General features: G+C 40.9%; 1 protein-coding gene across 4 annotated transcripts in view; it reads left to right on the forward strand.

Annotated features, from left to right (window-relative positions):
- The window catches only part of USP4 (ubiquitin specific peptidase 4), a 96103-nt gene that overhangs the window by 5208 nt on the left and 77783 nt on the right, over positions 1-13112 (forward strand). For all 4 annotated transcript variants that reach the window (XM_075130657.1, XM_075130656.1, XM_048858929.2 and 1 more), the window contains exons 3-6: positions 2200-2330; positions 8149-8275; positions 9374-9519; positions 9804-9865. In XM_075130657.1, coding sequence (XP_074986758.1) covers positions 2200-2330; positions 8149-8275; positions 9374-9519; positions 9804-9865 — 466 coding nt within the window. The remainder of the gene's footprint in view (positions 1-2199; positions 2331-8148; positions 8276-9373; positions 9520-9803; positions 9866-13112) is intronic.

Raw genomic sequence — 13112 nt, forward strand, 5'->3', positions numbered from 1 at the left:
CAGCAATGTCACAACCTTAATTATGGTCCAACTAGCAGCTGCTCCATAATAAATCTGCAAATAACCATTTTCCAACTCCTCAGCTTGTCTACTTGCCAATTTCTTGGAATCGTAGAAATATAGGTCTGTAAGAGACTTCCACAGGTCAGGACCCTGTCCTGAGGCCGGCCCAAGTAAACCTAGATCATCCCTGTTAGCTGTTTGTCCAACCTGTGCTTAAAAGCCTCCAATGATGGGGATCTCACAAACTTCCTTGGACATCTATTTCAGAACTTAACTAACACCTAAATCTCACTTGCTGTAGATTCAGCCCATTACTTTGTCCTACCTTCAGTGGACATGGAGAACAATTGATCACCATCCTCTTTATAACAGCCCTTCACATATTTGAAGATTATGAGGTCCCTAATCTCTCTCTCTCCCCTCCCCCCCCAGACTAAACATACCCCCCCTTTTTTTAAACCTTTCATCATAGGTCAGGTTTTCTTTTATCATTTTTGTTGCTCTCCTCTGGATTCTCTCTAATTTATGCCCATCTTTCTTAAAGTGTGTGCTCAGAATTGGACACAGTGCTCTAGCTGAGGCTCACTAGTGCCACATAGAGTAGGACAGTTATCTCCTGTGTCTTACATACAACTCTCCTGTTAATATACCCCAGAATATTAGCCTTTTTCACAGCTGTATCACATTGTCTCATATTCAATTTATGATCCACTACATCAGCCAGTTCTTTTCAGCACCTTTTTGGCTACCATCTAGCCAGTTGTAACCCATTTTTTAATTATGCATTTGATTTTTCCTTTCTAAGTGTAGTACTTCACACTTTATAGAATGTCATCTTGTTGATTTCAGTCCAATTCTTTAATTTGTCAAGGTCGTTTTGAATTCTAATCCTGGCCTCCAAAGTGCTGCCAACCCCTCCCAGTTTGGTACCATCCACAAAATTTATAAGCACAATCTCCACTCCATTATTCATGTCATCAGTGAAAACACTGGATAGTACCGGATGCAGGACTGATCGCTGCAGGACTCCACTAGATACACCCTCCTAGTTTGGCAGCAAACCATTGATAACTACTCTTTTTTGAATATGGTCTTTCATACTGTTATGAATCCACCTTATAGTAATTTCATCTAGACCACATTTCCCTAGTTTGCTTATGATATTGTCATTTGGGACTGTGTCAGAAGCCTTACTAAAATCAAGATATATCGTGCATGTCCTGTGCTGTAAGAGGACTTACCCTGTGTGTCTTGGGAGCCTCATAGCAACCCCCTTTCCATGCTATGTGGAGCTCCCAAGAATCTTACGTCCCATCCCAAATTCTACCAAGATAGTGCTTCAGCCCTTCTTATTGTTTGGTTTTCTTGGCTTCCACTTTCTCAGCTGGCCACATAATACAAAGGCTCCCATCCTGTCATGGCTATTAAGCTTCACAAGAGAACTATCCTCTGTAGCAGAGATGAATAATATAGGCTAGTTCTGTGTTCATTCTGCATTGCATTTTTGGAATTATTTTAATAACAATGAAAGTTAACTATGTCATGTTATGGTTGATAAAGCCATAGAAATATCATTTTCTTCAGAATTTGGTTCAGCACTGTCACAGACTGGCAGGGGGAGATTGTTCAGCATTTAGATCTCATGTGGCACTTAAGGTCTCTGAAGTGGCTGTTGTGGCAATTAAGATTGTCTGGGATCCTGTTGCCTCTGTTTTTGTAATGACATTTCCCAGGGCTTGCATAACTTATTTTCTTCCTTTAATTGACAACCAGATCCTAAGACACAATGCCAAGCTGGGACAGTTTGATTTAATCAGAGCAATTTAAATCACCCAGTGGAAAGCCTCCATTTAAATAATGGATTTTAATTAACTTTTTCATTTATACTTCAGTTATTTTCTGAGTCTGCCAGAGTAAGGAGGACTCTTGGGAGAGGACCATGTCTTGTTCAGCAGTAAACACAATGCTGACATTTAATGAATTAATACAGAATTTGTCCCGAGATTCTACCTTTCATAGCTTCCAGTATGAAACTTCACCATGTTAGCCAACATCCAAAGGGTTAAGAACATTTTGATTTGCATGTCTTGAAGATCTTACATTTTATAGAATGTCTGGAACACCTTCAAACATGAAGAACTTCTAGTTTGTCCCACTTCTCAAATCTCACTTTTTTTTTTCTCTCTTCCTTTTTAGATCCAGAAAGACAGACCTTAAAAGAACACCTCATTGATGAGCTGGATTATGTGTTGGTTCCCACTGAAGCCTGGAATAAGCTAGTGAACTGGTATGGCTGTGTAGAGGGGCAGCAACCTATAGTAAGAAAAGTAAGTGTGCATGAATCTGAGACTCTTGTTTCATAATCTGCTGGGCAGTTTAGCCACCTTCATTATCTGAAACACCATCTAAATTTGTCAGATTTGTGGTGCTAGTGTGAGTTAAATGAGGCACAAGAAGTTATTCTCCAGAAGTAGCTGGTTTAACTGTAACCCAAAATGTGATCGCATGTGGGCCTGCCCACTGGTTTGGCAGGTAGTGATCCCACTGTCACAAGTGGGATGATAAGTTGGAAAGATGGGTATTATAAGTTCCTCAAGTAGTGGCTTCTGTTGTGGGGAGTGAAGAGGTTCATCCTGTATAACGTTCTTTACCTTAGTGATTGGTAGGAGAATAGCATATTTGGCTCCATGTGACAATGAATGCATTGTTTGCCCACGTTGTACAGAGCTAAAAATGGGGGTTGGGAGTAGTGGTGGTGTTAAATTTCCTTCATAACAGAAGAGTGTGAACGTTTTATTTGGGCTACCCTAAATCCCAGCCTGTTGCCTCTGAGTTGAGGATCTTCTTGGGCAGAAGGAGATACCAGACAAAGATGCTTTGCCATTAAAATAGGAGATTCAGGGACTTGCCACAAGGTTTGATGAAATTCTACCCCCTACATTATTCTGTTTTTATTTAAACATGAGGAAGGGCATAAATGCCATACAGGCTTATTTGCTGCTTTAGTGAAAGTTCTAAAAGATTGTCGACTTTTGAACTTTCCTGAATGAACATTGTGCACAGGTAACTAGTACAAGAAAACATTTCAGAGCACAGTGCCTTGTGAAGAAAATGGCTCTGTTGAGCTTCACTTTAAAAAAAAAAAAAAAAAAAAAAAAAGCTTGAGTTATGGGAGTCACTGATTTTAATAAGCAACATTGATGTTTTTTTTAAAAAAAAAAAATCAACCTCCAATACCTTAAACCTAGAGGCTACAACAAAGGTTGCATTGAAAACAAAGAATGGTTTTAGAATTAACACTCTCAAGTGTCAGGTTTTTTTTAAAAACACTGAAGTAAAAATTTTGCACCAATATTCAGTGTATATATTCAAAAGCCAGGAAAGGGTGGATGAGAAAGCAAGGTTCCTTTATTTAAAGGTCCTCCATATTGATGAGTGGCACTTACACCTTTGTAGGGCAACCTAGAAATTTTGCATACTGGGAAATTCACAGGTGCTTCAGAGAGCATCAAAGTTCCCACCTCCTTAAACTACTCAGGATTCTCTCCTTTCTTTGAACGCTGGTGGATTCCATACTTAGTTTCTTTATTTCTACTTGCAGTGTAAAAGTGAGAGGTTTGTGGTTTCTTGTAATGGAAAAATTATTTCAGCATCATAATTATTGGACGGGGGAAATTTATATATAGTATGCATTTCTCCCAACTGCAAGACTCTTATGGTCCAAATTTAGCAAGAATAGATTTTTATAGGTCCTAGCTTGCAGTTAGATCAAGTTCTTGTTGTCCACTTATACTACCCTGGTAATGAAAGAGGATCTTGACAAAATAGAAACTACTGAAATATGGTGGAATGACAAATGAATGGGCTGTTGTAATACCCAATTACACAGGAAAAAAATATTAGTTAATAGAGGTGAGGAATAGCGCTATACCAGAAAGATTCACCTAGTTAATGAAAATTCCTGAATGGAGAAAACTACACAGTACACTTGTTTGAATTTAAATTGCAGGTCATAAAAACAAATATTCTAGTAGGGTTATACTGCAAGCCTCCAGATCAGGGAAGGGTTATTGAGGGCACTGTTATGAAGAGCTCAGAGGCAAATGAGTAAGTTGTATAATAAGATTTCAGGAACATCACTTTGTGTCAGTTGGAAGCCTTAATGGCAGCATGAAGTGATGGGAGTGGCTACAGGCATGGTTGAGAGCTCTTTTTGTTCAGAATAGCACTAGCTTGAATAATTGCTGGGATTTGAGGTCTGTTACTGTCCAGTTTTAATTTCTCAGCCATTTTGGCTTTATAAATTACATCTGTGCACACCAAGGCTTGTATCTAGGTCCATGCCAACTGTTCTAGATTTTTGTGATTTCAGAGGTAACACAACCAGTTTCCACCCTTACTGTACAGCTAGTTTGTGTGCAACAGTTTCATTAGTTGTGTGAAAGTAGACTGCACAGGTGATGGATCACTTGGCCTAACTGCCCACCTATGCATTTGCACAGATCAACAAAGATCTCTCAGCATAACCAACCAAGGTGCCCCCCCCCCCCCCCCCCGATCAACACGACCAGCGTGCACAATCTCAAACATTGCTCTGAAGCCTAGAATATCTGAGTCAGAGTTAAGTGATGGAAAGAGCTACACATGTGGTTGAGATCTTTTTTTGTTTAGAATATCACCAGGTTCAGTCATCACTCAGATTCGTGGTCAGTTATTGTCCAATTTTTACGTTCTCATTTATTTTTGGCTCTTTTACACATGTGACTTTATGAATTACGTGCGTGTGACAGCATGGGCTTTCAGCTACTAGTAAAACTAAATATGTGGCTTCAACTGTTTGCATATAAACTGGTCAGATGTCATCTGGAACTCATTTCCACAAGATACCACTGAGACTTAAGAGCTTATTTGGACTCAAGGATTAGACATTTGTGGATAATACAGTATAGCACAAAAAACAGGCTATAAATCATGCTTCAGGTTATATATGTAGCTGATTAGCTGTTACGAAGAAATCTTCCCTTCATGCAGCTTAGTTTCCATAATTTTCCAAAATAGGTTTTCTTGCACCATCCTTTGAGGGATCCAGTATTTGGCTGTGGTCATAGATGGGCATAGTGACTAAATGAACGATTGATCTGATCTAGACATAATGGACTAGATGGTGGTCTGGTCATTCTTACGATATTTGTAATCAGGCTTTGGGGCTTCCTGTTAAAAGTTAGTGTTAGACTAGTGAAGAGGTTTTATATGTCAACATCCTCCATTGTATTTCACACTTGGAAAATATGCACATCAGCACAGTTTAAGGCTATACTTTATTCTCACTAAAGTGATGTATGTTGTCTTTAGGTTTTGATCCAACAGCACAAGCCAAGTTTCTTTCTACCAAAATCTTACTGAAAATGAGTTTGGAGTTTACTACATAACTGCTTCTATCTGGTATCTTTAAACTGTTACATTATGGAGACTAGCTTTATTTGGTGTCTACTGTAATAAGAATCCATGACTTGAACTAAAACTTTTTTAAAAAGTTCCGTCTCTGAGCACGACCTCTTTTTCCTTCTGCTTAATTAAAAACATCAGAACTATAGAAGTCAGAGACTAGATCAGTAAATAGATCTTTCCTATTTCCCATACAGTCAAAAAAGCAACTGAACACTTGTGGCAAGTGCCTTTTTATTCTTAAGAAAGCAAAACAAAAAATCTTTCTAGTATGTTTGACCGGTTCATTATTTTCATAAGGATTTTTAATTTGCGTTCTTGCTTTATTAATAAAATGTTACAGAAAAGTCTTTTCAGGTGTCTTCACTTGTTTGTTTTTTCTCTTTAAAGCAAGTAACTTATGGATTTAATATCACATTTCTTGGCTTCTGTGAGGTTGAATGGAGACTACCAAGATTGCTTAAAGTCTGTTAGTTCTAGCCGCTTTCTTAATTTGGGAGAAGCTCAGTTAGTTTAATGCCACACAGGCTTTTTAATCTTAGCATGTTGCAAGTACAGTGTCGTGCCCTAAGCAGACAAGCTGTTTCATTTTGCAGTGTTATGTATAGTTCTATATACATAGAACCCTAAGTAAACAAAAACCCTACATATATGCTACAAAGTATCAATAAATGCCAGTGTTAATGTTGCTCATGCAGCCTTGTACGCACATCCTACTTCCTTCAATGCAAAATTTTTGAAAGGGAGAATTCTTCTCTGGGTATTTACCTGTGCACAACGTCAATAAGCTGAGAGACTTTTCTTCTACTGGTCAGCTCAGCGTCCAGCTTTGACTTTCTTTGCTAGCCTAACCAAGATCCATTAGCCACAGCATTTTTACTGTCCTTCCACAGTGGTCCCAACAGCACTCAAACATATGACACAGTTCTTCTCTACCATCTTTCAAAGGATTGCACTCTGTCTGTGGCAGAAAAATTGCTCTTGCTGCTACATATACAATCTCTTTAAAACTTGATGGAACTTTCCAGAGTGTTTCAGGACCCCCCCCCCCCCCATCCCTATTGTACTATGATGATGCCCCTCTCACTCTGTAGCAAGGGAGGCAGTTATCATTTAGATACCTTAACAAATCGAAGGAAATCAGGAGCCTAGGATAGACATCCACTCCCACCATCTCCCCCTCCCTTCTCCTTCCCACCAGCTTTACCTTCTCTGATTGCCCTACTTACCCCACCCCTCTGACCCACATAGTATATATCACTGCCAACCATTACTTCATCATCTCTTGCTCTCTGGCTCCTGGTCCTCACCAAGACCAGGATCTCATCTGACACTGCTACTGCATCCACTCTGTCATATGATGGCTTCTCTCACCCTGAGTCATCTTCTGAAGTCTGTTGGCAGGTTTGTTGGGCTTCTTCTCTCTCAATCCTGCCATTTCCAGCCCCTCTTTCCCTCTTTCTTTGAGCTTTGAGTCTGATTACCAAGCAATGGCTCACCCCCAGCCTCTGCTTGTAGCCTTCTTGTTCTCTTGCTGTGGAGTCTCTGGAAGTCTTGTGACTGTGCTGACCTTGTCTGCTATAGCTGCACTCTTTCTGCTGTGTGTTTATCCACAGATCTACTTTACCTCCCTTATTGAATCCTACATTGCCACTTCATCACCCCTTCCACACTTCTTGCCTGTGTCTCTCAAAGAAAATATCTGTAAGACTTGGCTTGACCTCCTCCCAGCCCAATGGGTTCCAAATTTCAGTTGGGACCTCTGGGTGCTACTCTAATATGAATAGTCACTACTAAGATTTATAAGCTGCCCTGTGTACTGGTGAAGCTAACATTGACTCCACACACTGCTATTTTCCACCTCTGTAGCTCTGCTCCTTAATCGGAAGTAACATGGCACGTGGTACATAGCTGCACAGTTAAGTCCCTGTGCACTATACCTTTTTATGAGTGTGGATGATAGCTGAATGGAAAGAGTTACTGCACATGTGCAGTTTCACATCTGGAAATTTTGAACCCTTCATTTTGAAACCAATTTTTGTTAAGTTTACCAAATGAAACAGGATTACTTATGTTCCAGTACATACTTGACATTTCAGCCACTTTTGTGCCATCGTTGATTGATTTTTTTTTGTTTGAGTGGGGGCGGGAATGTAGTCATGAATTCATACTGTGTTGGAAAATGGTTTGTTTCTTCCTTCTTGTAACTCAGAATATTGGGTGGTATTTTGTTCCAATGTTCTGGGGGTGGGAAATTGCCTTTGGGCAGAGACCAGGCACAAAAGGTAAATGCTTTTGGAATTCTCTGCATGAAACCTAGGAGTTGCAATAGAAATTGTTTTTTGCAACCTTAACTAGTTGGTGCTGCTACTCAGCTGCTATAATTAAGTTTCAGAACTTTCCCATGGGAGAAAAAAGTAGTAGTCTGTGTGTTACAGATGGGAAAATGATGATAGAGAAGTTGAATGTGTTGATCTAGGTCACACAACAAGTCAGGGGCAGAGCTGGGATTAAACTCATGAATTCCCAGCTCCCAGTTTTGGAGTCAGACCACTCCTTCTCCCACTCAATTTAAAACTGTAAATCACTGTTTAGGCAGCCAGTCCAGGTTGTGGAGGGCCCTTTAAGAATGATTGTCACCCCACTTATGTGGGGGTGGTCAATATCATGCCTGCTTCAGGGGCAGCCTTTTGTTTATAGGTGGTGGAGTACGGTCTGTTTGTGAAGCACTGTAAAGTAGAAGTTTATCTCCTCGAACTGAAGCTGTGTGAAAATAGTGATCCTACCAATGTGTTGACCTGCCATTTCAGCAAAGCAGACACCATCGGTAAGTAGCTATGTGATACCTGCAGCTTTGAACTGACTGTTTAAAAACACCTAATTTAATAGCAGTAATTGGGGGTAGAGCCCTTCAGCCTGTTGCTACATGACTACAAGATTTGGGTTTAGGTTGGGTTGCCTCTGATGACCTTCTCATGCCTCTCGTGTCAGCACAGTGGTGGCTGCATGCCCTATTCCTCACTTTGCTTTGTATGCTCTACAGAGTGTGCTGCAGATTCTCAGTGCATCTTGCTCTGAGCACACATACAGTGCAGAAGGGGTGTCAGGAATTGGTACGCAGCCACCACCACGTACCAACTTTATGGGCTGTGTTAGGTTGGGTTGGAAAACTGCTTGACCCTTTGAGGCCAGGTGGGCTTAAAAGTTAGGCCTCAGCAGACCTGTAAATGCGGGTGTGGGGATGAGGTTAAAGGGTAATCAGAGCTTATCATTGTCTTCTGTCCACTTCCATAGCAAATGGCCGTGCCGTTGTTTGAAACAGTTCTGTGTCTAAATGTTTCCAGGACTTCTGTTGTACATTCTGTCACTGATGTGGCTCTTTGGGCTTTATCTGCTGGAATATTTTAATCATACTTCCTCCAGTTTCCCCTGCTCGTTCATTTTACCTGAAGATTGGTCCTATACCCTACATCACTGCATGATCGTATGCGCTCCCCCCCTCCCCGCCTTTTAAGATGCTGCATGTAGACTATAATGTGATCCATAGATGTGCTTGGCTGATAGTTGCCAGTAGTGGGATCTTATAGTAATATCTGAGCACACTTCCTTTTTAAACTCCAATTTTCAGGTGCTTCTAGCATTTCAGAAAAGATACTTGTTGGGCAAACTTCTCAAGCTTGCTCGCAGCCCAGCCAAAAAGGAACATTTCTGACAGACGAATGTGTATGAAAATAAAAGGTTTTAATAAGTAGACATATTCAGCTCTAATTATGGTCACACTACTGGATTATGAGACCTATCTTTTACCACTGGGGCATTGATAAAGTAGGGACATATGCCTTTAATGTATCTCTGGTTGGTCAGCTCTTTCTAGAAATATTTAAGCATTTCAGAAGTTTATTATATTATTTTCTCCCCTAAACAGCTACCATTGAGAAGGAAATGCGACAGCTGTTTAATATCCTCAGTGAAAAGGAAACTAGGTTATGGAGCAGGTACATGAGTAACGCCTATGAGCAGGTCAGCAACCTGGACAGCACTGTACAAGATGCAGGGCTCTATCACGGTCAGGTAAGATGCTCAGAATTCTCTAATAATCATGGTATTGAAATGCCTGGTAAGCTAACACATGGTTTTCCTTGAGCAAGTAGCTTGTCTATGAAAATATTTTGCTGTACTATGCACAAGAAGAGAATCTATCAGTAAAGAGACCCTGCAATGGAAGTATTATATACATTTAATAGAAAACAAAAGATGTTAAACAATATTTCAGAGAACATCATTTAAGAGTCATTTTATAGAATGTAAAATAAGTTTGTTTTTGCCTTGCCCTACTGTCTGCATTTCATCTTCAGGTGCTGTTAATAGAAGTGAAGAATGAAGATGGTACATGGCCCAGGCAGTCTCTTCCTGCAAAGTAAGCATCCTCTCCATTCTTGTCTTCTCACTTTTGTTTCACTGTCTTGCTCAACTCTCTAATTCCAGTGACCGGTTGCCTCATAGAGAAGCCCTGTTAAAGGCTATTATTTTCTTAATTTCTTTAAAGAGAAGAGGTTAGCATGTCCTGATCAATTGAATGTGGGATTAAAGCAAGAACATTAGCATTCTCTAGTTCTAGCCTTGGCCCTGTCACTGACTCTCTGTGGTATTGGGCCCTAAAAAGGGGATAGGCAACAAAGTGTGATCTCAAATAGGTGACATGAGGATTAATTAGCTCATATCTGTACCATGCTTAGAAGATGCTAAGTACTATCTGTGCTAAGCATTATTTTTTAAGTTTTAAAACATGCCTGGTGCTTCTTTAGTTGCATTTACGGTTTTAAAAGATGCAAAGACTGATGGCCTGTCTATGCTTAAGACATTGCATTGGCACAACTGCACCGCTCTAGCACTTTAATGAAGACTCTCTATGCTGATTGGAGAGAGCTCTCCTGTTGGCGTTGATTTGCCTCTCTGAGAGGCGACAGTATCTCTCCTGCTGACATAGCACTGTCTAAACCGAGGATTACGTTGGTAAAACTATGTTGATTTTTTTGCAGTGTGAACTACATAATGAAAATATTTGTGCAGTGGTGGTAAAAAAACAAACAAGGTGTCATGGTGTATTAACAGATACTAATACTGAGTATTTTATTCCATTCTGTGTTCAATTCTAGTCATCTCCCAATCAAAAAGGATATAATAGAAATGGAAAAGGTCCAGAGAAGAGCAGACAACATGATTGGAAGCCTGGGAAGGCTTTTGCATAAAGAGAGACTACAAAGATTAGAATTTTTTAACTTAGAGAGGAGGTGAATAAGAAGGGCCTTGACATAAATATATAGAATAATTAATGCTATAGAATGAAATTGAAGTTTAAAATGTATGTGCACTATTTTTTTTTCTTGTAGTGCAAGAACAAGGTGACTTCCAGTAAAATAGAAAGGCAGCAAACTTAATGGTGACAAAGGGAATGCTTTTCTACAAAACACATGGTTAACATGGAACTCGCTGCCATGAGATTTTATTGAAGCTAACAGCTTAGTAAGATTAAAAAGACTAGGGCTTCAATTTTCAAAAGTTGATTTATAATGGGATCTATACTTTTAAGTGACTTATTCTTTTGAAAAAATGTCCCTAGATATTTATATGGATCATGACAACATCCACATTTGCAGTTCATAAGATTAAAATTGTATAAGTAGTATAAATCATGCTTCAAATTGTGTAGATCATAGAATATCAGGGTTGGAAGGGACCCCAGAAGGTCATCTAGTCCAACCCCCTGCTCGAAGCAGGACCAATTCCCAGTTAAATCATCCCAGCCAGGGCTTTGTCAAGCCTGACCTTAAAAACCTCTAAGGAAGGAGATTCTACCACCTCCCTAGGTAACGTATTCCAGTGTTTCACCACCCTCATAGTGAAAAAGTTTTTCCTAATATCCAATCTAAACCTCCCCCACTGCAACTTGAGACCATTACTCCTTGTTCTGTCATCTGCTACCACTGAGAACAGTCTAGAGCCATCCTCTTTGGAACCCCCTTTCAGGTAGTTGAAAGCAGCTATCAAATCCCCCCTGATTCTTCTCTTCTGCAGACTAAACAATCCCAGCTCCCTCAGCCTCTCCTCATAAGTCATGTGTTCTAGACCCCTAATCATTTTTGTTGCCCTTCGCTGGACTCTCTCCAATTTATCCACATCCTTCTTGTAGTGTGGGGCCCAAAACTGGACACAGTACTCCAGATGAGGCCTCACCAATGTCGAATAGAGGGGAACGATCACGTCCCTCGATCTGCTGGCTATGCCCCTACTTATACATCCCAAAATGCCATTGGCCTTCTTGGCAACAAGGGCACACTGCTGACTCATATCCAGCTTCTCATCCACTGTCACCCCTAGGTCCTTTTCCGCAGAACTGCTGCCTAGCCATTCGGTCCCTAGTCTGTAGCGGTGCATTGGATTCTTCCGTCCTAAGTGCAGGACCCTGCACTTATCCTTATTAAACCTCATCAGATTTCTTTTGGCCCAATCCTCCAATTTGTCTAGGTCCTTCTGTATCCTATCCCTCCCCTCCAGCGTATCTACCACTCCTCCCAGTTTAGTATCATCCGCAAATTTGCTGAGAGTGCAATCTACACCATCCTCCAGATAGTATAAACCATCGTGCTTCATAGCAAAAGTCAACCACTAACTTTCACTGAATAGGATGAAACATGATCTATGAGGAGGTTAACTCAGGATTGTTCATTCTAGAAGTTTTACACTTTCCCCTGAAGCTTGTTACTGTCCACTGGGAAACAATACAAGATGTAGGGGACCAACCGCTGGTCTGACTTGGTAGGAGAATTCCTATGTTTGTACAAGAGGAGTTCATTGATCACATAGTCCTCTATGACTGAAAGGAGTCAAGGAGGTTTAGAGGATTCCATGGAAAATCAGAGCTATGTGACTCTAACTTTCTTTGACAATTGATCTAAAAAGAGAAGGTTCGACCATTTGGCCAATTATAGGTTTGTCTTAAGTGCTGGATACTTGGGCAAGTATCAAATATTCTAAAAATTTACAAGGAATTCTATATAATTCCCAAGTATCATACTTTTTCTCCTTCAATAGCTAGACTTAGAAACGGACTACTACCTAAGTGAAAATGCTTACCAGGATGGAAGGTACTATCTCCCAATTATCGTAAAAGCTGTGTTATCTGGCCCTGTACCAATTGGAAAGCTCTAAAATTTGGCATTTCTAATCTTCATAAAAAGTCCAGTTTATTGTCCAGCTGGCACGGGGCAGGCAGGCTCCCTACCTGGCTCCATGTGGCTCCTGGGAAGCGGCAACTTGTCCTTGCTGCTCCTAGGCAAAGGGCCATGAGGGGTTTGGAGTGTGGGAGGGGGCGTGGGGCTGTGGGTTGGGGCACGGGAGGGGTTTTGGGGTGCTAGATCCAGGGGATGCTCACCTCAGGCTGCTCCCTGCAAGCAGCAACCTGTCCCTGCTGTTCTTAGGTGGAAGCATGGCTCGGTGGCTCTGCTCACTGCCTCTGCCCACAGGTGCTGCCCCTGCAGCTCCCAAACTCCCTCCTAGAACTTGCACCCCGCACCCCTTCCTGCACCCCAGCCCCACACCCAAACTCCCTCCCTCTTAGTTAACTGGAATTTTTCACTTACCCCCCATTTCCCCAACATGCCGGA

This window comes from Caretta caretta, chromosome 7 (genome assembly GCF_965140235.1).
Source record: "Caretta caretta isolate rCarCar2 chromosome 7, rCarCar1.hap1, whole genome shotgun sequence".
NCBI lineage: Eukaryota > Metazoa > Chordata > Testudines > Cheloniidae > Caretta > Caretta caretta.